This window comes from Meriones unguiculatus (genome assembly GCF_030254825.1).
Source record: "Meriones unguiculatus strain TT.TT164.6M chromosome 13 unlocalized genomic scaffold, Bangor_MerUng_6.1 Chr13_unordered_Scaffold_28, whole genome shotgun sequence".
NCBI lineage: Eukaryota > Metazoa > Chordata > Mammalia > Rodentia > Muridae > Meriones > Meriones unguiculatus.
This window is the reverse complement of record NW_026843644.1, coordinates 3,251,760-3,279,033: the sequence shown is the minus strand read 5'-3', so window position 1 is coordinate 3,279,033 and position 27,274 is coordinate 3,251,760. Positions and strand designations below refer to the sequence as shown.

General features: G+C 40.4%; 1 protein-coding gene across 1 annotated transcript in view; it reads right to left on the bottom strand.

The window, feature by feature from the left end:
• The window catches only part of LOC132650707 (zinc finger protein 431-like), a gene marked incomplete at its 3' end in the record, with an annotated part of 30,731 nt that extends 14,073 nt beyond the window's left edge, over window positions 1-16,658 (bottom strand). The window contains exon 1 of the mRNA XM_060376048.1: window positions 16,607-16,658. Within this exon, the coding sequence (XP_060232031.1) occupies window positions 16,607-16,658 (52 nt within the window). The remainder of the gene's footprint in view (window positions 1-16,606) is intronic.
• Window positions 16,659-27,274: the final 10,616 nt, after the last annotated feature.

Sequence of the window (27,274 nt, the reverse complement as noted above, 5' to 3'; positions counted from 1 at the left end):
AAATTCCTTTTGTACCCTGGAATTGAATTTCCCTAAATCATGCCATTGTGACTGGTGGTAGTTGAAAGGTTAAAAAAATGTAATCAAGTATTGCTGAAAGATGACCACCACCCCCTCTTTTCTTCCAGTTTCAAAACGAGTTGTAAAATTTGTTATGCAAATCTCTATGTGGAATACAACATTAATCATTTCTAGAAATGAGACCTTCAGTTTTCCAATCTGTCCACTGCAAAACCAATGCTTGCGTGTGTACACTAGATAGTGATATTATAAGCACCACAATTTTCTACTGCCCAGGCGGCAAAGTCCTCACTTCTCTGGACAATCAACACTCAGGAAGGGTCAGAGGCCAAGGGTCTCTGTCAAGATCACCACATGGAGACCAACAGAACCACAGCCTGAACCACAGTCCATCTCATTCAAAGCAGATCAGGCTGTGATAGCTCAGGAGCCTGCTATTCCTGGCCTGGGGACAATGGCCCCACACTCAGCATGACATGGCCTCTGGTCTCACTCACAGCTCTTTAGAGCTATATCAGAGGAAAATCCCAAAACAAACCCATAAATTACCTCCCACTATTGCTCCTGACTGCTAGGCCTACCCAGAATCCCTCATTAGCTTGAACAATACAGCTGAGTCTTAGGACAGTAGTAGCTCCTCTACCAGTGGATCAAAGATCAAATGATGCTGATAGCAGAGGCATTCTAGCTTTGCCCTAACCCCTATGGGCACACAGAATGCTAATGTTGTTATAAAAGAATGAAAATTCCAATTATTCTATTTTAAAACCTTCCAGTGAAGAGAGGCAGAGAAAGCACCCATCTGACCATCCTACTCACCTCAACTCCAAGAGTAAAAAGCCCGAAAAGCTCACCAGTTCAGATGACAGATCAGGGTGGATAGGCCAAAGGAACCCAAGGCCAAAGGCTTTCTAGCTCAAAGCTCAAAAAGCCCAAAATCTACTATGCTAAAACTCCTTCCACTTTTACACTCTTTCTTAAATACATTTCAGCTGAAAGTTCCACTTACTCTTTAATCCCTGTCAGCTGGCTTCTTGCTTTGCCTCTTGATCTAGGGTTAACATTATTAAATCCTGTGCACAGAGAGCTTTTGAATTAAAGGTATGTTCCAGGGCTGACGGAACCATACCATAATCACCTCTTTAGAATAAACAGAAAGTTCTTGGAATTAAGGTTTGTGTTAGGGCTCAACCATACCAAACAAAGCACAGGTTTTTACTGTTCACAATCTATGGCATCACACTGGGATCAAATATCCTGCAACATCCTCATCTTGGAAATGTTTTAAAATACAATCTTCTACTTTCCCAGGGCACCTGCTCATCTTCCAAGATACAGGTCATTTATGTTGCACATTCCATTACATGATCAGTGTCCAACGCAGTCATCTCTACCTCATATTTGGGTAGTCCTTCAGCCAATCTTTAGTCAATGTCAAATAGTAACAACCATTAAAGAAACAAATGGCCATGAATTTGAAAGAAAGGAGTAGGTAATGGGAGCTCAATGAAAATGAGAAATAAAACAAAAAGGATATGGCTGTACCTAGGAATGTTGGAATAGAAAGTTTATTATAGATATATGAGAGAACATAGTCAGACACAGGAACATCTGGGACAGTCTAGGATTGACATGAACTTGAGCCATGTGAGAGGAGAAGAAAGCCAGATGAAAAGGGTGGGAAGGTAAATGATAAATGAAAAAGACCAGGTAACCAAAATGGTTGGAATACATAAAGAATGAGAGCTGGGAGGAGGGCAGCTCAACTTCTGAGGTAGAGATCTGTGTATGACACCCATACCTTGTAACAGGAAAAGATTGAGGGATGCTGGGAGAACCTGACAGCCAGGTCTGCTTTGATTGTTAAGTAGCCTCCTTAAAGATTCATCCCAGCATTTGAGATGTAAGAGAAGAGAGGAATGAAAAGGTTGAAATGATTTCATTATAACCTTAAAATTATTTTTAAAAGTTGAAAATGGCCTTATGGTCCAATATTCTTCAGAGACTTTGAATATGTATTAGAGAACACCAAGTATTACTCACAACTTCTTTTCTCAGGTTGTGCACTTTCAAATGTGGGGAGGGGAAACATCCCTGATAGTCACTACCACAGCAGTTTATCCAGAACTTCTGTTTTGTTTGAACTCATGCAACTATAGAAATTTGCTTCCCAGAAACAAGCTCAGCAACTAATCCATATTCTTGATTTCCTTTGTGTATGACTCCCCCCAAATGTACAGTTTTCACTTTTATTGACCATCTAAAATTGATTACATGACTCATTACCATCTTCCCTTCTCCCCCTCCCTTTCTGTGTTGTGACTACACCAGCTTCAAAGTAGGTTAGTGAACTCAATTCTTACACAGGTCCCTCTTTATTTTTAATTGCCCACCTCTAAAAATTTAGGGTCTTCAGGGGACATTAATTCACTGTTCTATTTTACTTCACACTCACTAGTCAGGGCCCACCTAAAAAGAGCTGCAGGACTATGTTCTAGGCACTAGGCAGCAGGGTCAGCATTCAGTGTTCCAATAAAGTGTAAACTACATAGCATGTGAAAGGCTGATCTACAGGAGACATTGCTTTAACAAAAACAAATATCAAAGCACTAGGGGAAAAGGAATGAAATTCTTAATGACTGGATTATCAAAGAATATTATCTAATAAGAGACTAGAGCAGTAATGCATCAACAAAATAAAATTTAATAATACCAACAACTGACTTATTTATTTATTTATTTATTCATATATTTATTCATTATTGATACAGTGTTCTGCATGCATCTACACTTGCATGCCAGAAAAGAGCACCATATCTCATTATAGATGTTGTAAGCCACCATGTGGTTGGTGGGAATTGAACTCCTGACCTCTGGAAGAGCAGCCAGTGCTCTTAAACTCAGAGTTGGAAAAAAAAAAAAAAAAACACATAGCATACTGACTTTGAAAAACACAGGCCATTCTCTTGTAGAGGGAAAGCCATTAATAAGATACTGTTTGATGTTATCCCTGTGTACAATGTTAGCTGCTGAGACCTGTAACCTGACAGACACAGCTTAAGCCCATAGCCTGTGTCTCAAATTTGAACTGACAGAACTGTGTCAATGAGGATTGTACATATGGGCATAGGACAGTCCCTTAATTTGAAATTCAATATTTACTGGAGCAAGATACCTGACCCAAATTGTACACCCACCAATCTTGTCTGCTTTCATTTGCATTCATGAATTAATAAATACACATTGGGAATTTACAAATTAAAAAGACATAACCCTGACACATTTCTACACAATCCTGGTGAGCAAACATGTGTATCCCGGGATCCTAATCTCTAACAGGTCTGGTTAACATACTGCTTATCTGTGGAGTGTTTTACAGGCAGTCTTCCCTCAGCTAAATTCTAACTGGTACCACTAGTTTCTCAGCGATAGTAAATCCTTTACATCATCAGTTCTACTCTTCTATATCACAGCTTAATATTTGAGTGCTCTCTGACACAGGACATATAATTTATAACCCCCACAAAATCCAAATGGATCTTTTAGAATGGAGAGACATCTTCAAAGGTCACCAGGAACTAGGCCTAAAAAAGGGCACTTAAATTTCACCAGAATAGTGACTCTATTATAAAGCCACCAGGAATTGGACCATGGGTCACCAATTCCAAATACAAGGTCGTAAGATTCCTTACCCAAGGAACAGCCTGAGGATAACAAGAATGGGAAGGTATCTTATCTCAAAGTGGGGCATTTGTGCTGAGCAGTCTACCAACTTTGTAGTAGAACCTTCAGTGACAAAGAAAATACCCAACATTCCTGAGGCCTAGAGATAGCTCCCTCAATGTTAGTTATGTTAGCTAGCCAATCACTTTGTAAAAAGCTTGCCCTTGCTGAATGTCAACCAACCCTGTAACTATTAAACCAGAACTTCCTGGTCCTTCCTAAAACCCCAATCAAAACCCTGCCATGCACCTGCTCAGGGCTCTCTCTGATCCACTGTGTTTGTAAAAATGGAGAGACCCAGCATAAGCCCAAATAAAACTCTTTGCTCTTGCATATGTGGTCTGGCTCCTGATGATCTTTGGTCACCCTAAGATCTGGCCATAACATATGGGTTCTTATATTGGATCCCCAAGTCTCCCAAGCACCCCAGGCAAATGGAGCTGAACAACAGCCAGTAAATGAGCACTCTGTATCTGTCTGTGTCTTTCTCGGTGTTTCTCTAGTTTGTTTTTTTGGGACTCAAGGCAAAATGTGTAATATGTGTCGTCAGAAAGGTTAGAGCTGATGCTCTGGACAGCTGTGGGCCACAGGGACCCCCCCAAAAGGGCACATCTGTAAAAGGAGTTGAGCACCGAGTTTTCTTTGATCTCTGGATCTTTGGACAAGGATAATGCAGGTAGCTCCTGCAGCAGAGATTCACTGATATCCTACTTTCCTTTTCCACTGCAGGAGTGGTGGGATCTGCTGTCTGGCTCTGTGTATTTTTCTGCTGCACAAGCAATGGGATCTAGTCTGTGTCTTGTTTAACTGTTTTGACTCTCGCTGTCATTTTTTGTCTCTGGGGCTGACTGAGGACATGGGACAAAATCCTTCTATCCCCCTAGACCTGATTTTTTTCCCATTTCAGGAGGCTTGAGCCATGCTTCACAGTCTCCAGTGAGAGTGGCAAGAATGTGGCAAGGGATTGATACAGTATGTGGAGCTCAGGATTGGCACCTCTGCCAATGTTCTCTGGTCTCTGGTCTGGCAGATCTTATCCACTACTCTGGCCTCGGGTCTGGCAGAGTGTGTCCCCTGCTCTGGCCTCTGATCTGGCAGAAATTTGCTGCTGCTGTGGTCTCTGGTCTGGCAGAGTTTGGCTGGTGCTTTGGGCTCTGGTCTGGTAGACAGAGATCAACAAATATGTTGCTGCTCCATTCTCTGGTCTGGCTGAATGCAGGTCATCATTCCAAACTCGGGTGTAGTTGGATGGAGCCTGATTTGGGGGTAGGTCACCACTAATGGAATAGGATAGAGGGCCCATAGAGAGACAGGCCACTGTTCTGAGTTTTTGGTATTTTTTCTTCCATTCTCTTCGAGCGCATTATACCCAGTACATTTTTTTTTCCTTTGTTGTACTTTTGTGATTTTGTTTGCTTGTGATGGTCTCAGTGGGCTGGTGATCAAACAACTGTGCTCCATTGTGACTTTGCCTTCCCCATGCTCCCAACACTACAAGCTGGGGCACCTCTGGTCATCAGTGGAAACACATATTTCCACATATTTGGCGAGGAAGGCTCGGTTGGAGAGGGGTCTGTGTGCAGATAGTCTTTCTGGGCTTGACCTTGTTGCCTCCTTGCTATCTCTATGAGGAAGTTCGGTGACCTGAGGTTAGCTCTAGCTTGGAACAATGACCACCAAATAATGCTCTTAGTTGAAAGGTATTGTAGTTATTACTATTATTATTATTTGGTTAGGGTCCCCTGTAGCCCAGCCCGGCCTTAAACTAAACAGCTATAAGATGACCTTGAATTTCTGATCCTTCTGCTCCACCTCGTATCAAGTGAGGTACACTCCCAATCCCACAAACTTCTTTTTTTTAGCCATAGGTGGCTTCAACAAGGAAGTGAACCAAACTCAAATAGGGAAGGCTTGGCTCCACTGAGTTCCTGGGTCTGAGCCTGTGTACTGGCACTGTACACAGAATACCCACCTGAGCATCTTGATATGTCACTTATTATCATGGCTGTACTTATGAGATTGTCACCTGAGAATGAAAACAATTCTTTTTTAGTTAAGGTCTCATACTGGCAACTAAAAGAATTTTATTAGAAAATCTTAGAAAGCACATGTATGATTGTGGTTTGAATGGGTGGGGAACCTCTGTCAATGTGCTCCCCAAAGTGCTAAAGGTCGTAAGCATGGGGAATGGGGAGGAGTAGATGAGGAATTCATCTACATGTCTGAGTATCTACCCCTACCCCCCAGAAAATGAGTTGCTTTAATTAATCACCAATGCAAGAAAAAAAATAGCTAGAATGCATTTGAGGTTCAAGGTTTAGAAGTGAGGCTGCAGGGGTCCTTTTGGCAATGCTTTGAAGAACTGCATCCATTCAAGTGCAATGTTTGTAAATTCACACTGAGCAAGGAAGGCAGGGAAGGGAAGGGGAGGGAGGAGAATAAAAAGGAGGACAGGGGAGAAACAGGTTCAAACTTTTCCTGTCAAGAAAACGAAAAGAAAAAAAAATCTTAATGAAGTCCCACTTTTTGTATGTGTGCCCAAGAATTTTTTTATCATTATTTATTTAATTATTTGTGTCAAATATTTTTTTAATTTTTTAAACTTTTATTAATTACACTTTATTCACTTTGTATCCCCCCATAAGCCCCTCCTTCCTCCCCTCCTAACCCCACCTACTTTTCCCTTTCTTCATGAATGATCCTCCCCAAGTCCACTGATAGGGGAGGTCTCCCTTTCCTTCCTTCTGATCTTAGTCTGTTAGGTCTCATGAGGAGTGGCTGCATTGTCTTCCTCTGTGGCCTGAGATCAAAGAGCAGGCCAATCAGTTTATGTTACAGGCAGTCCCTCTTCCCATTACTATGTAACCCACTTGGACACTAACTGTCATGGGCTACATCTATGCAGGGGTTCTAGGTTATCTCCATGCATGGTACTTGGTTGGAGTATGAGTCTCTGGAAAGACCTTGGTGTTCAAATTTTCTCATTCTGTTGCTCTCCTTGTGGAGTTTCTGTCCTCTCCAGATCTTACTATTTCCCACTTCTTTCATAAGATTCCATGTACTCTGCCCAACACTTGGCCATAAGTCTCAGCATCTGCTTTGATAGTCTGCAGGGCAGAGCCTTTTAGAGGGCCTCTGTGGCAGGTTCCGAACTTGTTTCCTGTTTTCTTCTTCTTCTGATGTCCATCCTCTTTGCCTTACAGGATAGGGATTGAGCGTTTTAGTCAGGATCCTCCCTCTTGATTAGTTTCTTTGGATGTACAGATTTTAGTAGGTTTATCCTATATTATATGTCTATATGAGTGAGTATATACCGTGTGCCAAGAATTTTTAAGTTGTGTTTATGTGTACATTCCTTTCATCATATTTACATATATACTCTAAACGTTTGCTGAATAATGGTGTTTCAATGTCGTTCCCACATTTCAACTGAATTATTTTTGGGCACTAAATCTAAACCTAATTCTTATCCATATTTGGAGGTTTTACTTTCTCCAATGTGTGGTTTTATTTTCTTAGTTAACAGTGTGTACACAGTCCCTTACACCAGGGTCATCATATTTGTGTCTCTAACAAAGTAATGAAAAACATTAAATAGTACTAATAATGTTAATGACTAAAATGAAAATAACTGAGTGCATTGTACAATGATCTCAGATGCTCTTTTCAGACAGGACATTTTATGATGAAATTTTTTTCATGAGGCACAAAATGCCTGCTAAGCTTAAGGCTTGTTTACAACATTCTCTTGAAAACAAGGTTCAAGATGAATCCTGAAGTCATAACATCAAATGATGTACAGAGAGGACATAATCACCTTTGCAGATATGGGCTCCTAGGGATAAGTATGGTAGGATTCAAAGCTCAGGACACTTTCTGAGAATATGACTTCTCATAAAACCTAATGAAAAAATTGATTCATCCCAGAAAATGAACATATACATAAAACCAAATACATATAAAGCAGGTAAATGTCAGGAGAAGGACCAGGTTAAAAACTAACACCAAATAAGTATCACTGTTGCTGTATCTGGAATTTCTACCTTATTTGGAATGCAGAGACAAGAAGACTGTTAACTCCTGTATTGAAGGAAGTGCATCTGCATAAAGAAAAGCAATGTTTCAATTCTCCTGTTCTTTTTTTCTTCTCCCCTTCCTCCTCCTTCCTTACCTCCTATATATGAAGCAAATGTTCTACCTCTTAGTTGTATTCCTGCCTTCTGTACAAAACAGGCAGAAACAGATAATCTTTGGATATAATGAAGCCAGATGCTAAATCTCACTAAAGCTTAAAGGAAGTAACTTGTTATGGGATAAATTAAAGAGAACACAGAGAAGGCAACAGGCATAGAGTAGGCTGTCCTAGTAACAGCAGTAACAGAACAAGATAAAAAGACTCCAGGAAAAGTTTTTTACAGATGGCACAATGGCTGGCATTAACAAATAAAATGCTACATGCTCCCATCCTTTAGGTGAGAATTCTGTTTTACTATCAGATTATGAAGACTTTGTTAAAGGAATTTACTTTTTAAAAGGTTATTTGTCCTTTCACAGAGAGTTATTGTGAATTAGGTACCCAATACTCTGCTAAGTCCTGAACACACAAAAATGATTGATGTAAACACCACTTTCTCTATAAGCTTACAGTCTTGTGGGGTAATCCACCATAAACAAACCCATAGACCATGCATAGAAATGTATACATCACTATAAATTCCACTATGAAACCTAAAGGAAAGCAAGAGGTACCTAACACCCCAGAAAAGATAAAGAACATACATATTCAAAGGCTGAGAGATGAGAACATTTTAGTTCAGTAGGTGAAATGAAAGAAGGTGAATTTGTTTTCAGTATACTAGGGAAGAATGGAATGATGATGATGATGATGATGATGATGATGATGATGATGATGATGATGATGATGATAATAATAAAAAGATTAAAGAAGGATGGTAGCCATCCCTCTCTGCTGCTGCTGTTTTTTTCATCCTTGCATCCTCTCATGTGACTCTATGCCCTCTAGTGGTGACGGGAGGCAACTTCTCCATCATTTCTCTCTGGAACTGTTGATGGTTTGTTTAATCAGCAGAGCCTGCAGGGCTGGTGGCCTCCAGGGAGAACCCATGAACTGGAGGCTCTGGCAGGGTGACTCCAGGAAGTGACCATGCTTCCTCAGCCCGGTTCTGGATGGAACTCGGAACCCTGGTTGCCAGGTAACGGGAGGCCAGCAGCAGCAACAGCAGCCTGGACAGACCAGCCGGTCCAGAGGAGCTGGAGAGATGAGTCTCTTCTGCTTCCAGACCTCCACGGGCTCAGGTCTCAGAGAAGACAGCGGTGGTCGCCTGTGCCGCTGCTGGAGACATGTGGTGCGCTCCCTGACACATTTCTGGCCTGTTCCCCACTGGGAGACCAAGGTAACCAGGGCCGTCCTGCAGCAGGGAAGCTTTCTGGTCCACCCCACCCCCCATCCACCGCGATCGCAGCCTGGAAGAGTGTTCCTGTTGGGACACTGAGGAACGCTTTTCATGCCTGCTTCCCGCTTAGGTGTAGGGAAATTGGTCATTGGTGCCCCTCGGGGTTTGCACACTTAAAGCCTCCCTCCTGCCCTGGTCCTTCCTCATAGCGAAAGGTAGTGAGCCTTCCTTCATGGCATCCTCATGCTCAGCAATGATCACATGGACTATGTGAAGCAGATGATTCCCTATTTGCCCACCTTCTGGCCCTTTATCCAAAGATTGCCACCATCTGGTTGGTTCTGGACCTGATGCTGAAAAGGCAGGAGAGTGGTTCCACCAGGGATCTAGCCAGCTCTCAGATCTTCTCCTGCTGTTTCCCAGGGCCAGTGCCCTGTGCCCTCACAGAACCGGACGTGTGAGTCCCAGCAGCCTGAGTCCCAGGCCAGACCCCTTAAAGTGACATGGCCAAACATGGGTGATTGTGGCAGGGTGGGGCTCTCACAGGTGCCATTCACCTTCCCCAGGGAATCTCACACACCACCATTTCTCATGCCCTGAGCGACCTTTCCCCGTTTGTGTAAAGGATTCTGGACCCCATTTGCACTGTTTGTTATGGATGGAGCCCCTAGCACCCCCACACCCATCCCTGGGAAGATTCTAATAGTTCCTTCTAGATGTCTGGGTGGCTTGGGGACATGGGGCAGTAGGGGTATCACCCCCATGAACTGTCACAGGTATAGATCCTTCAGGCGGAAAAGCAGACAAAGACATGAGTAGGCTTGGGGTGGAGGGGGAGGTGAGCAGGAAGGGGCGTTTAAGGCCAGGGTGGAGGGCCAATTTTGGCCAGGAGCCTCACCTTTGGGGTTCTCTACCTAGGGACTGTCCTCACGACCTAACCTGCTGGTAGAGGATAGAGGTTTCCCACTGGGCTCCTAGGTTTTGAGCAGCAGAGGGAGAGACAAAAAAGGAAAGGCCCTGGGGGATACCAATGCCCCCCCGCAGTTCCAAAGAGAGGCCAGACTCCCGACACAGTGTCCCTTTGCCCTGCTCTCACCCACAGTGCCATCTTCTCGTTCTTGTCCCAGTGGCTGCAGAAATTCCCCCAGGATTTCTCTGGGCCCCCGGACCTGGCCATCGTGAGACGGCTGCTGGACTATGCAAGGATCCATGTGCCCACTGCAGAGTCGGACTGCCAATCTGGGGAGATCCTCCGGGCAATGGATAAGCCCTAGATAAGCTTAAGCCTGAGAAGGAGGAGGAGAATTAGGAGGAGGATGAGGACCCGAGGGAGGCGCCTAGTGAGGTAGCAGCTGATTCCAACCCCGTGTCCCACAGGGGAAGTGTCCTGAAGCTCTGGCCAAGGAAGCAGAGGAGGAAGACTGTCAAATCGACTGTCCTGCGGGTAGGAGAGGGGACTGTGCCTTCCCTGGCATGGAGAGGCCATCTTGGGTTAGCTCACCCCATTCTGCGTGCCTTCAGGCTGCTCCCTTATCCCAGATGACGGCTCACCCCTTTCTTTGCCCAGATCCGGGGCTACTTGGGGCCTCAACTGCAGAGCTGTCCATGCAAGACACCTTGGTGGTACAGGAGAAACGGAGCCTGGTTTTGGAGGCAGATGCTAAGCCCAAAGAGGATGCTGAGATCCTGGATCCCATGGCTGCAGGATCCCCAGTCTTGCCAGAAGCTGGACCAGTGCAACCTCTGGCTTTAGCATCAGAGGACACACAGGCCCTTGTGGACTTGGCGGATGAGCTACTGTTTCTCTCCACTGTAGTGCACTTGGGGGCACCCATTCCCCTGTCCCCGCTGCCCGAGGTAGACATATAGTTCGTACAATTGCCGGCTGAGCTGCATCCAGCGCCTTCTCCCCTTAGAGAAAAGATTCCCTTAATTTTGTATATTTTTAAATTGCTGTTTTTCACTCTTGTGTTATTGTTGTTGGTTTCATATTATTATTATTTAAAACGTGTTGCTTACTCAACTTAAGTGATGTATTCAGAGATGGGGCCTCCCCATCGGCCCACAGTGGGTGGCTTAGCCAAGGGGTATGGAGCCTGTTTTTGTTGAGAGTTTCCTGCGAGTTGGGCATGTGCATCCATCTATAGAAGATGCTGCCAGGTGTGTAGTTGGTGCGCAGGGGGTCTACTGGGATAGATTGAGCCCCAGAAAAAAAAGCCCAACAGGGCCAGTGCTTGACAGCAGAATTTTGCGGCCACAGCTGGGCCAAGAGCTAGGCTCTGAGGACCAGGACCAGGACCAGGACCAGGAACAGTACCAGGACCCAGCTCTGTGGACACTATCCCTGAGGGGAAAAAAACCCCTATAATTTGAGATACAGAGTACATTTTGGGGGATCATTTAAATACATGATATTTCTACATAGCCATGCCTGTTTTAGAACTCAGTCTTTGGAGCTGGGCATGGTGGCACACACCTGTAACCCCAGCACTCAGGGAAGAAGAGACCTGAATTTGAGGCAAGCCAGGTCTACAAAGTAAGCCTAGGACAGCCAAGACTACACAAGAAAATTCTGTCTAAAAAACAAAAAAATAAATGAACGAACAAACAGAAAAGAGAAATCACTCTGTGGACCTAGCTGACCATAATCTCAGAAAGATTAGGTTGCCATGGACTTCCAGGTCTAGGATGACAGGGATGCACCTCTGAGCAAAGCTAAGATATTTTTTTAATTACTTATTCTTGAATCAAGGAATGAAAGGATAAAATAAGATGTACAAAGGTAACATTTTTTCTTTTAATGAACAGTAATAAGTCTTCAGATTAAATATTTATTTACAATTGCAAAATCATTTCTGATGTTGTCAGTAAGTGGGTTTTCTCCTTTGCTTTAATTTCATCCATTGAAAAATGTTTGAGTATGTATGTGCCAGTGAGAGGACAACTTATTGCTATTTACTATCTGTTTACATCCCATATATGAGTTTTTGACATGAAACCCAAAGAGTGTTTTTAAACCTAAATAAGGGCCAGTTTTTTCACTGGCCAAAAGGTTTAAAAATTATTTATGTATGTACTGGTGTGTGAATTTGTATATACAAAGGCCCAAGTATAGAAATATTAGAAAACTTCTATAGGAGTAATATTGGCTACTTAGAATTTGAGCTCAAATCATCAGGCTTAGAAACAACCAACTATTCCCACTGAGACAATTCTCTGACATTCACTTGTAGATCTGAGACAGTGTTATGAATAAATCTTTACTCCTAAGAATGAACTAACACATTCCAAAAAAAGACAGCATTATATCATTTTAAATTTGTACATAGTATTTATTATTATTATTATTATTATTATTTCATGTTCTTCCATCCTTATATGACAACAGGTTTATAATCTGGATAGAAGACAATATTTTACTGATGTAATATTTCAATTAAGTTTATTTGAGTATCAATGAACTTAGTGGGGAATGTCTGTGGTAAGCAAAACTGGCAACATGACTTTGAACATCATATAACAATGACCAAAATAAACCCCACAAAGCTGTCACCAAGTCTTCACACATCTGTCATGGCCTAAGAACCCATACTAACATTACACACCCACGACATGCTTTTTTGAAATAAATATCATTTCTGTTACATTATTTAGCACCCCAAGATAATTCTCTCAGAAGGCAGTACTTCAACAATAGGTGCCATATAGTAACTAATGGGAATATAGAAAGAATGGAACTTCAAACAATATATAAATTGTTCAATATATATATATTGAAGTTACATACATACATACACACATATACACTATTAAGCATTTTAACATTAACGTTGGTAAAAACAGAACACATTGGGGGAACATCTTCCACTCTTGGATATGTACTCAGAAGGCTGACACATGAGAATCAATACTTCAAATGCAGCTTTGCATAATTACTGACATCCAAATCAGGCTTGAAAACAAACATTTTATAGGAATTTGTGAAAATGAAAAAAAATCCACACTTTCTCAGAGACCCTTCATTGAAAATCACATTGAAGATCACACACTGCCTGATATAAATAAGCAATGGAACGAACATATTGATGATGGGTATCTCATTCTATACTTTTCAGCAGAAAAATACCTATCACCAAGTGGAAATGCATTAGATCAACAGCAGCCACAGAAAGAATATCAGAATGACCTAATAAACTTCTGTGTTTGGATTTGATACACATACAGCTACAATATTTACTCGAATGTGTACAAATACAGAACACAACCATAACTGGTGATCTCCTCCATTACATTATAAGTGAACATGTAAATAATTTATTTCCTCAAATGTTATGATGAAAAACAGATTAAAATGTTTCTTTTCATGATTAGCTTTCTGGGTGTACAGATTTTAGTATGTTTATCCTATATTATATGTCTAATACCCACTTATCATTGAGTTTATACTCTGTGTGTCTTTCTGATTCTGGGATACCTCATTCAGGATGATCTTTTCTAGATCCCCCCATTGGCCGGCCAATTTCATGATTTCCTTATTTTTAAATGCTGAGTAGTATTCCTTTGTGCAAATGTACCACAATTTCTGTATCCATTACTCAACTGAGTGGCACCTGGGTTGTTTCCAGCTTCTGGTTATTACAAATAAAGCAGCTACAAACATGGTTGAGCAAATGTCCTTGTTGTATACTTGATCATATTTTGGACATATGCCTAGGAGTGGTATAGCTGGATCTTGAGGTAGCACTATTCCTAATTTTCTGAGAAAGGGCCATATTGATTTCCAAAGTGGTTGTACAAGTTTACATTACCATCAGCAGTGGAGGAGGATTCCCCTTTCTCCAAATCCTCTCTAGCATGTGTTGTCACTTGAGTTTTTGATCTTAGCCATTTTGATGGGTGTAAGGTGAAATCTCAGGGTCATTTTGATTTGCATTTCCCTGATGACTAAAGAAGACTTGGAAGGGATAGGAGTTCCACAAAGAGAGCAACAGATAAAAAAAAATACTGGGCACAGGGGTCTTTTCTGAGACTGATGCTCCAACCAAGGAACATGCATGGAGATATCCTAGAATTCCTACAACCCCTGCCAGATGTAGTCCATGGCAGTTCAGTCTCCAAGTGAGTTCCCTAGTAATCAGAACAGGAACTGTCTCTGACATTAACTCAATGGCTGACTCTTTGATCACCTCCCCCTGAGGGGGCAGCAGGATACAGAGGAGGATAATGCAGCCAGTCCTGATGAGACCTGATAGGCTCTGGGAAGATAGAAGTGGAGGAGGACCTCCCTATCAGTGGACTTGCAGAGGGAAATAAGAGGAAGTTTAGAGGGAGGGTAAAGGAGGGGATGAAGGATGGGACTACAGCATGGATACAATGTGAATAAACTGTAATTTATAAAAAATATAAATGATATTTTTAAAGTGAAAAAACAGAAATGATCTTCTGTTATTAGTTTTTTTTTTTTTTTTTTTTTTTTTTTTTACATTCCAGGACGTTGTTTTTTGAAAAAGAGATTCTCTGTATGGCCTTGACTGACCTGTTGTGCTTTCTAGACCAGGTAAGCCTTGAACTAACACAGATAGAGCTCCCTCTGCCAGTCATAGTGCTGTTATTAGAGGCATTTGCCAACAGTGCACACTTTGATTTTTTAATTTAATATTTAAGTTAATTTAATGTGTTTGGTTTTTGAGACATGGTGTCTCAGTGCATCATTGCAGGCCAGGACTCTCTTTGTAACCAGGCTGACCTTGAATTTACAGAGACCCACCTTCATCTGCCTCCCAAGTGCTGGGACTAAGGATGTGTGCCACCGTGCCTGGCAAGACTTTCTTATTGTCTAGTTGAAGTCACACTATGTGATTTCAGACATATCTTGTCATGTGGGTGTGAAGGAGCCTGTTTTTTTAGACAAAGTTTCTCTCTGTATCCGTGTATGTCCTGGACTTGCTTTGTGTCTGGCTCAGATTTTCTATTTTAATTACATATATATGATTAAAACATATCTATAATATATATGTGAATAAAATATATTTCATTTAAATCATATGATATATGATTATAAGAAGTATAATATATAATATTATATTATAATATATATTATAATTATATTGTATGTAATATTTATGTATAATATATAATATATAATCATATATATCAAAAGATTATATATATCATACAATCATATATTATATATATCTGATTAAACAAAATCATATGTATATCAAAATGATATATAATATGATTATATATGACTAAAACAAAATGTATATAATATATTAAACATATATTAATATAATATATATTTATTAAATATATGAGTTAATATTACTATATTAATAAGTATATATTATATATATATTAATGATTTGGTATTTTGAGACAGGATTTCTCCTTTTAGCCCTGGGTATTTTAAACTAGACGTGTAAACCAACCTGACCTTGAACTCAAAGAGAATAGCTATGCTTTTTCCTGGCAGAGTGCTGGGATTAAAGGTCTGTTCCACCAAACCCGGCTTACATTTTTTGTTTTAATCTTATTTTTTTTTAAAAATCGGGTTTCATTGTGTATACCTGTCTATCCTGGACTCTCTTTGTCAACAAGGCACACACTGAACTCACTGAGACTGGCCTGTGCCTGCCTCTTATGTGCCTGGATTAAAGGCTTGTGCAAGCACATCTGGCAGGACCTTAGACTTTTAAGGATTTGTTTAAGGGAGGGACTCATATATCCTAATCTTTTTATAAGGTTCTGAGTCGGTGGATGAGGGGACCTCTGATTATTATCAGTGTGTGTGTGTCTGTGGGTGAATAGATGTTAAATCAGTCATTGCTTCCTTTCTCACAGTCCTTCTCAGAGCAGAGCTTTTATTCCCATGACTAAGAAATTTTATTTTATATCTTTAGAAAAATATCTCTTAGCTTTCCTGGGTGTGTGAGGGTGTGATATAACCTGGATCTGGATTCACAGATAGTGGTAGGTGTTGGGAATTGCACCTAGGTCCATCTGGAAGAGTAGACACTGTTTTAACCACTGTTCGTTATGTAATTTTAAAAATATAGTATTAATCACTGTCAAACAAAATGGTACAGTTCATCAGATAGTGAAATTTTTGGGGTGAATAAAACTCAAGAGATGCCACTCCCACTGCCTATAGGAATGCTGGGACGACAGGCATGTTTTTGACTCATCCATCTTTTTTTAATATTTGAAAGAGAATTATTATCTGTGTCTGACTGCCAATAATGTAATTAAAGGAGACCCAAGGACTCCTCCATCCACCAGGAACTGGGCCTTTTTTACTGTAGTAGCAGGAGCAGCAGAAGCAAAAACAGCAGCTATGTGTGTTAACTTCCGGGACAGAGGGCGGGGCGGTGACATCACAAAGCTTCTGACCCATCGTGATGCCAAGGTCAGTATGGTTTGGCAGGTAGATTTACATACACCCTGACCAGGGTAAAGGCTGTGTGGGCTCTGAGGACGACGTTGTGCCACAGTGGCCATGAGCACGGTGAAGAGGCTTACTGGGCCTACTGCCAGGCTACTGGCCTAACAACCGGTGAGTTAAGCCCAGGAACGCCAACATGTGCTGGTGCGTACAGCACGCGTGGTGTTCTGGGATTTGTAGGCGGTACCCTGGCAAGGTGTATGCGGGAGAAGAGAGAGGCCAATGCTTGACTGCAAGATATCCCGGTAGGCATCTCGCGGACCAGATGCCATTTTTTTAGTTCTCAGATGCAATCCCAGAAGTCCTTGCTCCGAAGCCATGTATGTAGTTCCCAGGCAGGTGGGCCTCTGACGCAGTGCATCTTGGGACTGTTGTTACTTCACTGACCAGCAAGCACTCCCAAGCAGGAAACCAACGATAATGATCGGTCTGTGACTAGAAACTTTGTGTTTACATGTATGGCCTCGGACATACGTGTCCGAGGCCAGGGAGATGGTGGGAAGTGGAAAGGGAAGTGGGGGAGGAGAGCCTCAGAGGCTCCAAGTCCTTAAGTCCCTGCTTTCTGCAGGGCAGATTCGGAATCAAAGCCGGAAGGGACAGGACTTCCGCAATAGGAGCACCAGTACCTTTGCGGGTTTTTCCAGGTCAGCATTCTTCCTATTCAAGCTCTTCGCCAGATTATGATCGTCCGAGGGGAGGTTGCGGGCGTTTCCCCGTCCACTGCTCATCTGCCTGCCCAGCGGCTTGTGCGTGGGGCTGACCACAGGCAGGGGGATGGCAGGAAGAGAGAGGCATAGGCCTCCTCTCCCACTCCGCCTGCGTGCATCCTGGAGAAATGGGTTAACCCTTCCCATGACTGAGGTTGTGCACGACCTTGTACTGGGCGCCCTCTGCTGGCCGACAAATTCACGAGCAGACAGGTCAGTATAAATAACGGTTAGAGGGTAAGGAGCTGAACAGGTAAGTTGTACTGTGCTTAGTGGTTAGGGTGCTGGGGACACAGTACATAAGGATCCTGCCACCTCTACTGACCTCAAGGCATACACACATGGGCAAACAGAAAAAGGAGGAGGTGGAGGAGGAAGGAAGGAACATGAATCAATCTGTCATTTCTTTCAGAAAAAATTTTTGAAACTTGGGTATTATTTGGTGTTGATTTGCTGAACTCGAACCAGACACAGGCACATACTCTCTAATTGTATAAATAAATGATGTTTTTCAGCGTGGCAAATAAAATATTTTCAACTAGAAGGAAGGTGTGGAACATGGCAACGCAGCACATTATATTTAGAGTCTATCAAATAAGAATGACTTGATGAACTTTTTCAGAGAAAGCTTCTCATATTCAAAGATAAGAACCATCCCTTGCTTAAAGCATTTTTCTCAAGGCACCTACACTCACCCAGTACCCAGGAGATTCTTACTTCCATAAATTCTGAATTGACAATTTTAATTTCTCGCATCCTGCTTTGCTGTGTAGAAATTGTAAGCCATACCTAGCACGTATTTCTATGAAGACTAATCCAGAAGAAATTGCTGTAATGACCAATTCTGAGCCCAGCTATTCTATCTGGAATGTAGTGTATGCAGTGGCATATACTATCTGTAAAATGCTGTTGAAGAAACCTGAAATAGGATCTAAACAAGACAAAAATCAAAGGTAGATTTCTACCATGGCAGGTAAGCCTCACTCAGAAGCAAGGGAAGCGCTAGGATCTTACATTATTGGTAAGTTATTTACTGTGGTCAAGCCAATAAAACATTTTCATCTTATAATTAAAAGTATAAGTTAAAATGGAAAAGGAAACTATTACAATGTATGCATATATGTCTATAATTATCTTACATGATTTTGAGACTGAAAGCACCAATTTGAAGACATTAAATTTGAATATATTTAAAAAAGTGTTTTCCCAATGTGAGATAGAATTCTGTAAGTTGTAAGTGTAATCATTGCAAAAATATAGCAAGTTCAGTAACAATTTTTTTTTATAATTCATGGAATATGTCCAACACCATAAGATATAAACAAGAGGATCATATCCAAAGTAGCCATTTCACCAAAATTACAATCTATATTTATGACACAAGACCATAGAGAAGATCCCTTTGTGGACAATAAATACCCTGTCCTAGAGTCAACAGTAACTGAAAAGTAATTTGCTTTCAATTTTTAATTTAGTATTATTTAGTATTAGTAAAGTAAGATGAAGGTAAAACCAAAACTGCTTCCATTATGAAATTTTAGAATACAGAAAATGCTCTTGAGCCTGGGACATATCTCAATGTATTGGTGATAAATGTAATGTGAGCGTTTTAAACAAACAATATGTAAACTTAGGACTCATTTACACTTAACAAGCCTTGGAGATCACCTTCAAATAGGGTATCATCAAGAATATTGTTGAGCAAGTCTCTTCAAGATCTCTTCATTCAGTCAATGATAGGTAAATGCAAGATGAACTCTGAATCTTTATTGTACTATGTAAGTTAGTGTTATGGGAATAAGTAATATTTGACAAAGATATTGACATAGACTATAATCATGGCTTCTAGTCATAATATGTTCAGTAAGTTAGTATGTCTCTTGTTCAGATAACTGTATACCTATACAGAAGTTCTTTAATAACATGAATTATTAATTAGTTATCACAGTATTAGGTTGAGTTATTAATTTTCAGGAGTTGACTTTTTGTTATCAAGATAATACTGGTGTCTTAACAAAATATAGAAGTGTTTCTTCCTTTTCCCTTCTGTGGAATACTTTAAGGAGTATTGCAGTGAGTTCTTTGAGACTTTTGTAGAATTCATGCTGAATCTAAACCTATGCTTGCTTTCTTTTATTTTTTTTTAATTGAAAGATTACTTTTTCTATTTTGGTTGTTATGTTTCTGTTTAAATAATCTACTTCATCTTGATTTAATCTTGTTAGATTTTATACATGTAGAAGTCTACCAATTTATATTTTACATTTGAATGTTTAGTTGAATGAAGAGTTAAAATATGAACCTATGTTTTCCTCAATGCATGCTGTATTGTCTGTTATATCAAAATTGATGCAGTTGACATGGAATTAATAGAGAGAAGGCAGGCATTTCCAGGAGCAGGATTTTTCTCACAGTCAGAACACTGATGTGCTAGTCTTTTGAGAGAAGAAGTGGAGAATCTGTGCTGTAGTACTAGGGGCTGGAGATTTTAAGTGGCTTGATATGCTGGAGGACATATTGTGGGGTTTCAGTGTATAAATTTCTGGGCTTAGTTCTGCCTCTGAGGATTCATTTAGGAATTGTGAGTGCTGGCAGTTATTCTTGAGGGTGGGGTAGTTTTTAAGCAAGCATTTTCCAGCCTGATTTTTTTCTTTGTTATTGTTTCTAATGCTATGCTCAAAAACTGTGTGTGTTTGTTTGTGTGTGTGTGTGTGCCTGTGTAATAACAATGAAAAATGACACCACAACTTTGTGAAAGAAAAATGAGGAGTGTATGAGAGTGTTTCAAAGGAGGAATGAGGGGGGTAATGATGAAAGTACATTATGCTTGAAATAACATTGTAATTGAAAAAATTAAAAAATAATAACAACAACAAATAAATTCACTGTCATTGATGTATTAAACTTCTTTGAATGCAGCAAAAATTCTAATTGTTTTGTCTAAATATTTTGTCTAACAATCTTTGCCACTTTGTTGTAGGATTGGGTCTCTTACTACTGAGGTTTTACTGAAAGATGTTTATAAATTCCCATTATTTTGTTCATTCTGGTGTTTCTTTAGTTTTTTAAAATTGATTATCATTGGTTACGTTCATTCATCTATTTAACTATAATTTAAATACAATCATTTAGAACATTTAGTTTTCTTATAAAAAGAAATGTTGTTCATCCTTGAAAACATACTTATAATTAGCATTGTAAAAAATAAGCAGTTTATATTTCAACATACATGTATATATCACACATGAAGTACCCTTTGATTTGAAGGTGAGTATGTGTGTGTGGGAGGGGTATGTGGGAAGGCCTGGAGGGAGAAAAAAAGGAAGAAAGAAATTTTGTGATGAAACTATAGACTCAAAATAATTGATAAATTTTAATATCCAGAAGTGAATACTGAGGGTGAAAAGACTGTGGCACATGAATTCAGGGTCAGAGACTAATATTTGTATCTTTCTGTATACCTAAACTTAGTTTGAGCATCTTGATGAGGAAGTCAAAAGTAGTTTTATTTCAGTATTAACCCCCAGTCTCCTTACTTAGAGCCTGGTGCTTTACCATTTGAGCCACTTAAGGCTTTTTGCTCTCCCACCAAAATTACTCTTTTCCTAATGTTGTTATTACTTAACAACAGGTGGTCTTAATTAGACTGACAAAGTTATCCAGGCTTGTTTACTCAGACACTTTCTTCAGGCCACTATGGGCTGACTGGCCATCCTCTGTCCTCTTTCTGAGGCAGGCTCCCAGGGCTGGTAGACATTTAGGGTCCCATTGCCCTCTGTGAATGAATGAGAAATGGAGAGAAAAGAGGTCTCAGGCATACACACTCACTGAAACAAATTTTTCAAACAAATTCCCATAAGCTTACATATGATGATGATGATCATGTTGGTTTTAGCTAGCATTCCCTCTGCATAAACTGCAGCAAATTCAGGCTGCCTTTGGGAAAACATCTTCCCTGTCCACCGGTTATGGCTGGTTCCCACATACAATCACATAGACAAATGATCAGATATATAAACCTGTACATATTTATATACATATTCCATGGATGATGCAAAAGGAGCACCTTACAGGCAGCAACTGACATGCACTCATGTAACGTGTACAAAAACAGACATATTTCATGCAAACACATCAATACACATATTTACATAATTACAACTCATGGATGAAGTAACTTCCAGTGGGCTTCAGTCCTGCTTATGGTCTGGTCTTAGCTTTTTTATTTCTGAGACAAAGGAGTAAATTCATAGTCAAAAAGGTAATTGATTACAGATAAAAAGGAATTAAAAAATGTAACAGGTTACATGTATTTTCATTAAAACTAAACATTTTGTATTTGTGTATCCATTATAGTTCATGAGAGTTCAGAATGACAAAGGTTGACAGGGGTTGAAGGTTAACAGGATCCAAGAGATTAAAAGAAGATATATGTCTGCTCAATTAGGACTGACCTGACTACACATTCTCCAGCTATCTCTTAGTTTGTAGTGAGATCAGGACCAAAATTTTATCTGTCTTTCATTCCAAGATACAAAGTATCTTGGACAGTATTTTATGCCATAAGCTGACAAGGCATAAGGAATTACAGTGAAACAATTTGTATATATTGACGTCAAGTTTTGTATTTAATTTAGTCATTTCTTGGTTGCCCCATTATAATTTGCATTTTTGGAAGAGTAAACTTGCCTATATTTTAACTGTATACAAGAGTGAATGGAGCTATTCCTAGACTGAGATTATCTGAAGCCACAATCTATCTCAAGCCCTTCTCTTAGTGAGGCTTACGGGGAACCACAGAAGTATTTATTGCAGCCATAAAACTGTAAAATTGTTTTAGAAGTTCTAAGCAAGTTAACTTCTAAATTTGTTTGAATCAAATCAGGAATTAGATAATCAGGAATTAATTCATCTGAATAGCAGCACATCTTCCTAAAGATCCCATGAGAATTTTATTCAATCAGAATGGGTAAAAACACAGAAAGTGAGTGTTCATGCCAAGCCTGAATTTTTTTAATTAAATTTTATTTAATTAATTACACTTTATTCACTTTGTATCCTCCCATAAGTCCCTCCCTCCTCCCCTCCCCGTCCCACCCTCCCTCCTTCTTCACCCATACCCCTCCCCAAGTCCACTGATAGGGGAGGTCCTCCTCTCCTTCCTTCTGATCTTAGTCTATCAGATCACATCAGGAGTGGCTGCATTGTCAACTTCTGTGGCCTGGTAAGGATTTTTCCCCCTCATGGGGAGGTGATCAAAGTGCAGGCCAATCAGATTATGTCAGAGGCAGTCCCTCTTCCCATTACTGTGTAACCCACTTGGACACTAAACTGCCCTGGGCTACATCTGTGCAGTGGTTCTAGGTTATCTCCATGTCTGGTACTTGGAGTATGAGTCTCTGGGGAGACCCCTGTGTTCAAATTTTCTGGTTCTGTTGCTCTCCTTGTGGAGTTCCTGTCCTCTCCAGGTCTTGCTATTTCCCACTTCTTACATAAGATTCCATGCACTCTTCCCAACAGTTGGCTATAAGTCTCAGCATCTGCTTTGATAGTCTGCAGGGCAGAGCCTTTCAGAGGCTCTCTGTGGCAGGTTTCTAGGTTGTTTCATGTTTTCTTCTTCTGACGTCCATCCTCTTTGCCTTTCAGGATGGGGATTGAGCATTTTAGTCAGGATCCTCTCTCTTAATTAGTTTCTTTAGATGTACAGATTTTAGTAGATTTATCCTATGTTATAAGTATATACGAGTGAATATATACCAGGTGTGTCTTTCTACTTCTGGGACAGCTCATTCAGGATGATCCTTTCCAAGTCCCACCATTTACCTGCAAATTTCATGATTTCCTTATTTTTCATTGCACAGTAATACTCCATTGTGTAGAAATACCACAATTTCTGCATCCATTCTTCAGTTGAGGGGCATCTGGGATGTTTTCAGCTTCTGGCTATTACAAATAAAGCTGCTACAAACATGGTTGAGCAAATGTCCTTTTTGTGTACTTGAGCCTCTTTTGGATATATGCCCAGGAGTGGTATAGCTGGATCTTGAGGAATCGCTATTTCTAGTTGTCTGAGAAAGTGCCAGATTGATTTCCAGAGTGATTGTACAAGTTTACATTCCCACCAGCAGTGGAGAAGGGTTCCCCTTTCTCCACAACCTCTCCAGCATGTGTTGTCACTTTAGTTTTTCATCTTTGACATTCTGATAGGTATAAGATGAAATCTCAGGGTCATTTTGATTTGCATTTTCCTAATGGCTAATGACGTTGAACATTTTTTAAGTGTTTCTCTGCCATTTGATATTCCTCTACAGAGAATTCTCTGTTTAGCTCTGTTCCCCATTTTTTAATTGGATTACTTGGTTTGCTGCTTTTCAGCTTATTTAGTTATTTATATATACTGGATATTAGCCCTCTGTCATATAAAGGGTTGGTGAAGAATCTTTCCCAATCTGTCTCCTAACATGACCTTGCCTCTCCACTCAACTCCCATTTTTCCTCATAGTTGAACCAACTGCGTTGATTGTTCCTGGTACTTGAGGATGGCATAGGAGGTTCTGATTGGGCTTTCAGTCATTTACAGGCTGTTACAATGGATAATAAAGTTAGATCTGCCCCTTTTAGTCTTGTCTCTGGTGTTTGATTCCCAGGATTCTGCGTGGCTCTGTTGCCACTCATTCCAGTTCCCTATGGTTCCTGATTTCCAAATTGATGTAAGTACTGGCAATCAGGACTTGTTATTTGCAAGACCAGCAAAACCGCTTCACTGCTGAGCCAAATCTCATGCCCTATGTTGCCTATTTTTGATCAACATTTACATTGATGATGCTTTCATCTGTTATTTGTAACTGTTTAAATATAGATTTCATTTTAGGAAGATCATATCAATGTTACAATTTAAAGTGAGGCACTTCAAGTTTCTAGAAGATATGTACATAACTAGAGGGAATGAATAGCTCTGTGTAGAAACTGGAGCAAAGAGCTGTCAGTTCTTTCTATCTATTGTTTGTTTGATTAATTTTTGGAGAGTATTTTGTGCCCCTGACTGTTCTGGAACTCATTGCATAGACCAGGCTACCATCCAGCTCTATGAGATATACCTGCCTCTGCCTCCTGAGGGTTGTTGGAATTAAAGGCATGATAAAATACACCCAGCTTGCCTACTCTTTTTATATTTAGGAACTGTTCATACAATTTCTCTGAGATGGGGTAAGCACAGTTGATCTGTTTACTTGTCTCCCCCTCTTCATGTCTGTTAAGTAACATCTTACAAGGCTACATGTTTTTTTTATTTTTTATTTTTATTAATTACAGTTTATTCACTTTATATCCCCCTTGTAGTTCTCTCCCTTCCACGTTCCCTCCCAATCCTACCATCCCTCCCTCTTCCCCTACCAGTACCCCTCCCCCAATCCACTGATAAAGGAGATCCTCCTCCCATTCCCTTTGATCCTAGTCTATAAGGACTCATCAGGATTGGCTGCATTGTCTTCCTCTGTGGCCTGATAAAGCTAGGTGTGGGGAACAAACCTGCAGGGTAAGCACTCAGGAGGGGGATCATGTTTCCAAAACTTTTTAAAGAATTATTTATTATTTATACAACATTCTGCCTGCACATTAGATCTCAGTATAGATGGTTGTGAGATACCATGTGGTTGCTGGAAATTGAACTCATAACCTTTGGAAGGATAGCGAGTAGTGCCCTTAACCTCGGAGCCACCACTTCAGCCTCATCCAAGAACATTAAGAAGGAATTTAAGGTACTAATTTGTTCGTGATCTTTTCTTTCCTTCTTTCTTCTAATTTATTGATTTATTGGTTTATTTATTCATTTATTTTACAGTGTTCTGCCTGCATGTACCACTGCAAGCCATACGAGGGCATGAGATCTTACTATAGATGGTTGTGAGCCACCATGTGGTTACTGAAAATTAAACTTAGGACCTTTACAAGAACAGCCAATGCTCTTAACATCTGAGCTACCTCTCTAGCCCTCGTCCCACTTTTCTTTACTTCATGTTACTTAAATTTTCTAAAATATAAATGAATGTGTTATGAACATCTGTAGAATGAGGCATTGTTTTTCAAGGAAGAAAATGAAAAGATTATTAACAAATGTGTTAATGATTCTTTACTATGGTCACACATAAGTTTGAATGAATACTGTCGAGTATATCTCAACAGTTTATGTCACCATGTGGTGAATGAAATTTATCATTGTGTTTTCAGGATGTTTCTTACTCATGACCACTGGGAGGCTGTATGCTGCCTTAGCTGAGCTAACTGAATGGGTGAGTAAATTGCACCTTTTCATGGGGAGGTGGGGAGGCCAGCCTTGGACTTGTGATCCTCCTGTGTCAGCCTTCTGAATGCTGGGGTTCAAAGCTTGGGACGCTAAAATGAGAATACTGAAGCAGATGGTTCATTTATCTGTTTGCGAGGATTATCACCTTTTAAGAATTCCAAACTTGGTATGTTTAATGTATCTCACACATTTAATAAGATATTAAAATGTATCGATGTCAGGCAACCCCGAATCAACTGTAATTCCAACTTTAAAGGATCCACTATCCTCTTCTATCATCCATGGACACACACACATACACACACACACACACAACATATGTGTCTTTTAAAAAGTAAATGTGCAATCACAACTAGAAAAGCACACTTTGAAGCAATGTGCAACTGAGAAGAACCGTGATGATATGACCTTGACGTGCAGAACATTTCCTCAAGTGTTTCACACAATTCATCTTCAGTAGAAGGATCTTAAATGTTCTCTATACAAAATAAAAATAGAACCCTGTGTCTCCCCCTAGCCCTTGCCATGGGTCTTCTGTAGTTTCTCCTGCCATCTTTGACTTCTTTCATTTTCAACCCATTAAGAATTTCTTGTAATGGAGATTTAAAAATTGAAATAAAATGAAGATTTAAATCTTTCTTCCATCCACTATTTTTTTCTATAAACTACTGTGAGCCTTCCTTGTGAAAGGAACCCTGCAAACTGCCAGCAGGTGTGGCTCTGATGTTTGGTTTATTATTATTATTATTATTATTATTATTATTATTATTATTGACTTCTTTAGACAGGGTTTTTCTGTGTAGCCCTGGCTGTCTTGGACTTGCTGTGAAGGCCAGGCTGGCCTCAAAGTCAAAGAGATCCTCCTGCCTTTTCCTCTCCAGTGCTGGGATTAAAAGTCTGCCACCATGCTTGGCAGGATGTTCTTATAGCTCGGTTGAAGTCATACTATGTAACTTAGGACATGTCCAGACATGTGAGTGTGAAGAGCTGGCAGGGGGTACAAACCCTTGTTTTTGGAGACAGGGTTTCTCTGTGTGACCTTGTGTGTCCTGGACTCACTTTGCAAACCTGGATGATTTGAAATTGACACCTGCCTCTGCTTGCCCCACTGATGGTCACAGGTCTGTGATGCCATACCTGGCTTTTTTTATAATCTTTAAAATGATTTATAATTTCTGTGTATGTGTCTGCCTTCCTGAGACCAGGCCTGTTTTGACTAGGAGAGTTGGCACTCACTAAAAGAAAGGAGTCAAGTCCACCTACCCTAAGCACGAGGTACTCTACTCTCAACTGCTGAGTCATTGAGGGTGTGGGCCAAAGCTATAGCTTGTAATAAAAAGATCCTCATGTGTTCTGCAACAGCTCGACTCCTGGTGATCTTTTGTGGTCTCACAAACTGGGCACAACAGAGGCAGTCCCATGAAGGATTTATACTTTCAGAACAGCCATAAATGCTCTTTAGTTAGACCTTAGAATAAAGGGTTATGGGAAAGCATAGAGAACTCAGCTATGGGCCTCCAGTGCCATCAGGTGAAATTCTTAACATCAGGCTTGGCAGAGGCTTGTGTTCTAGTTATCATGATCCTAAAGGCATTCTTAGTCCTAGTACACTAGGTCCAACAAAGAGGCTAGCAAGGAATGACTAATAGGTACTAAAGATGGC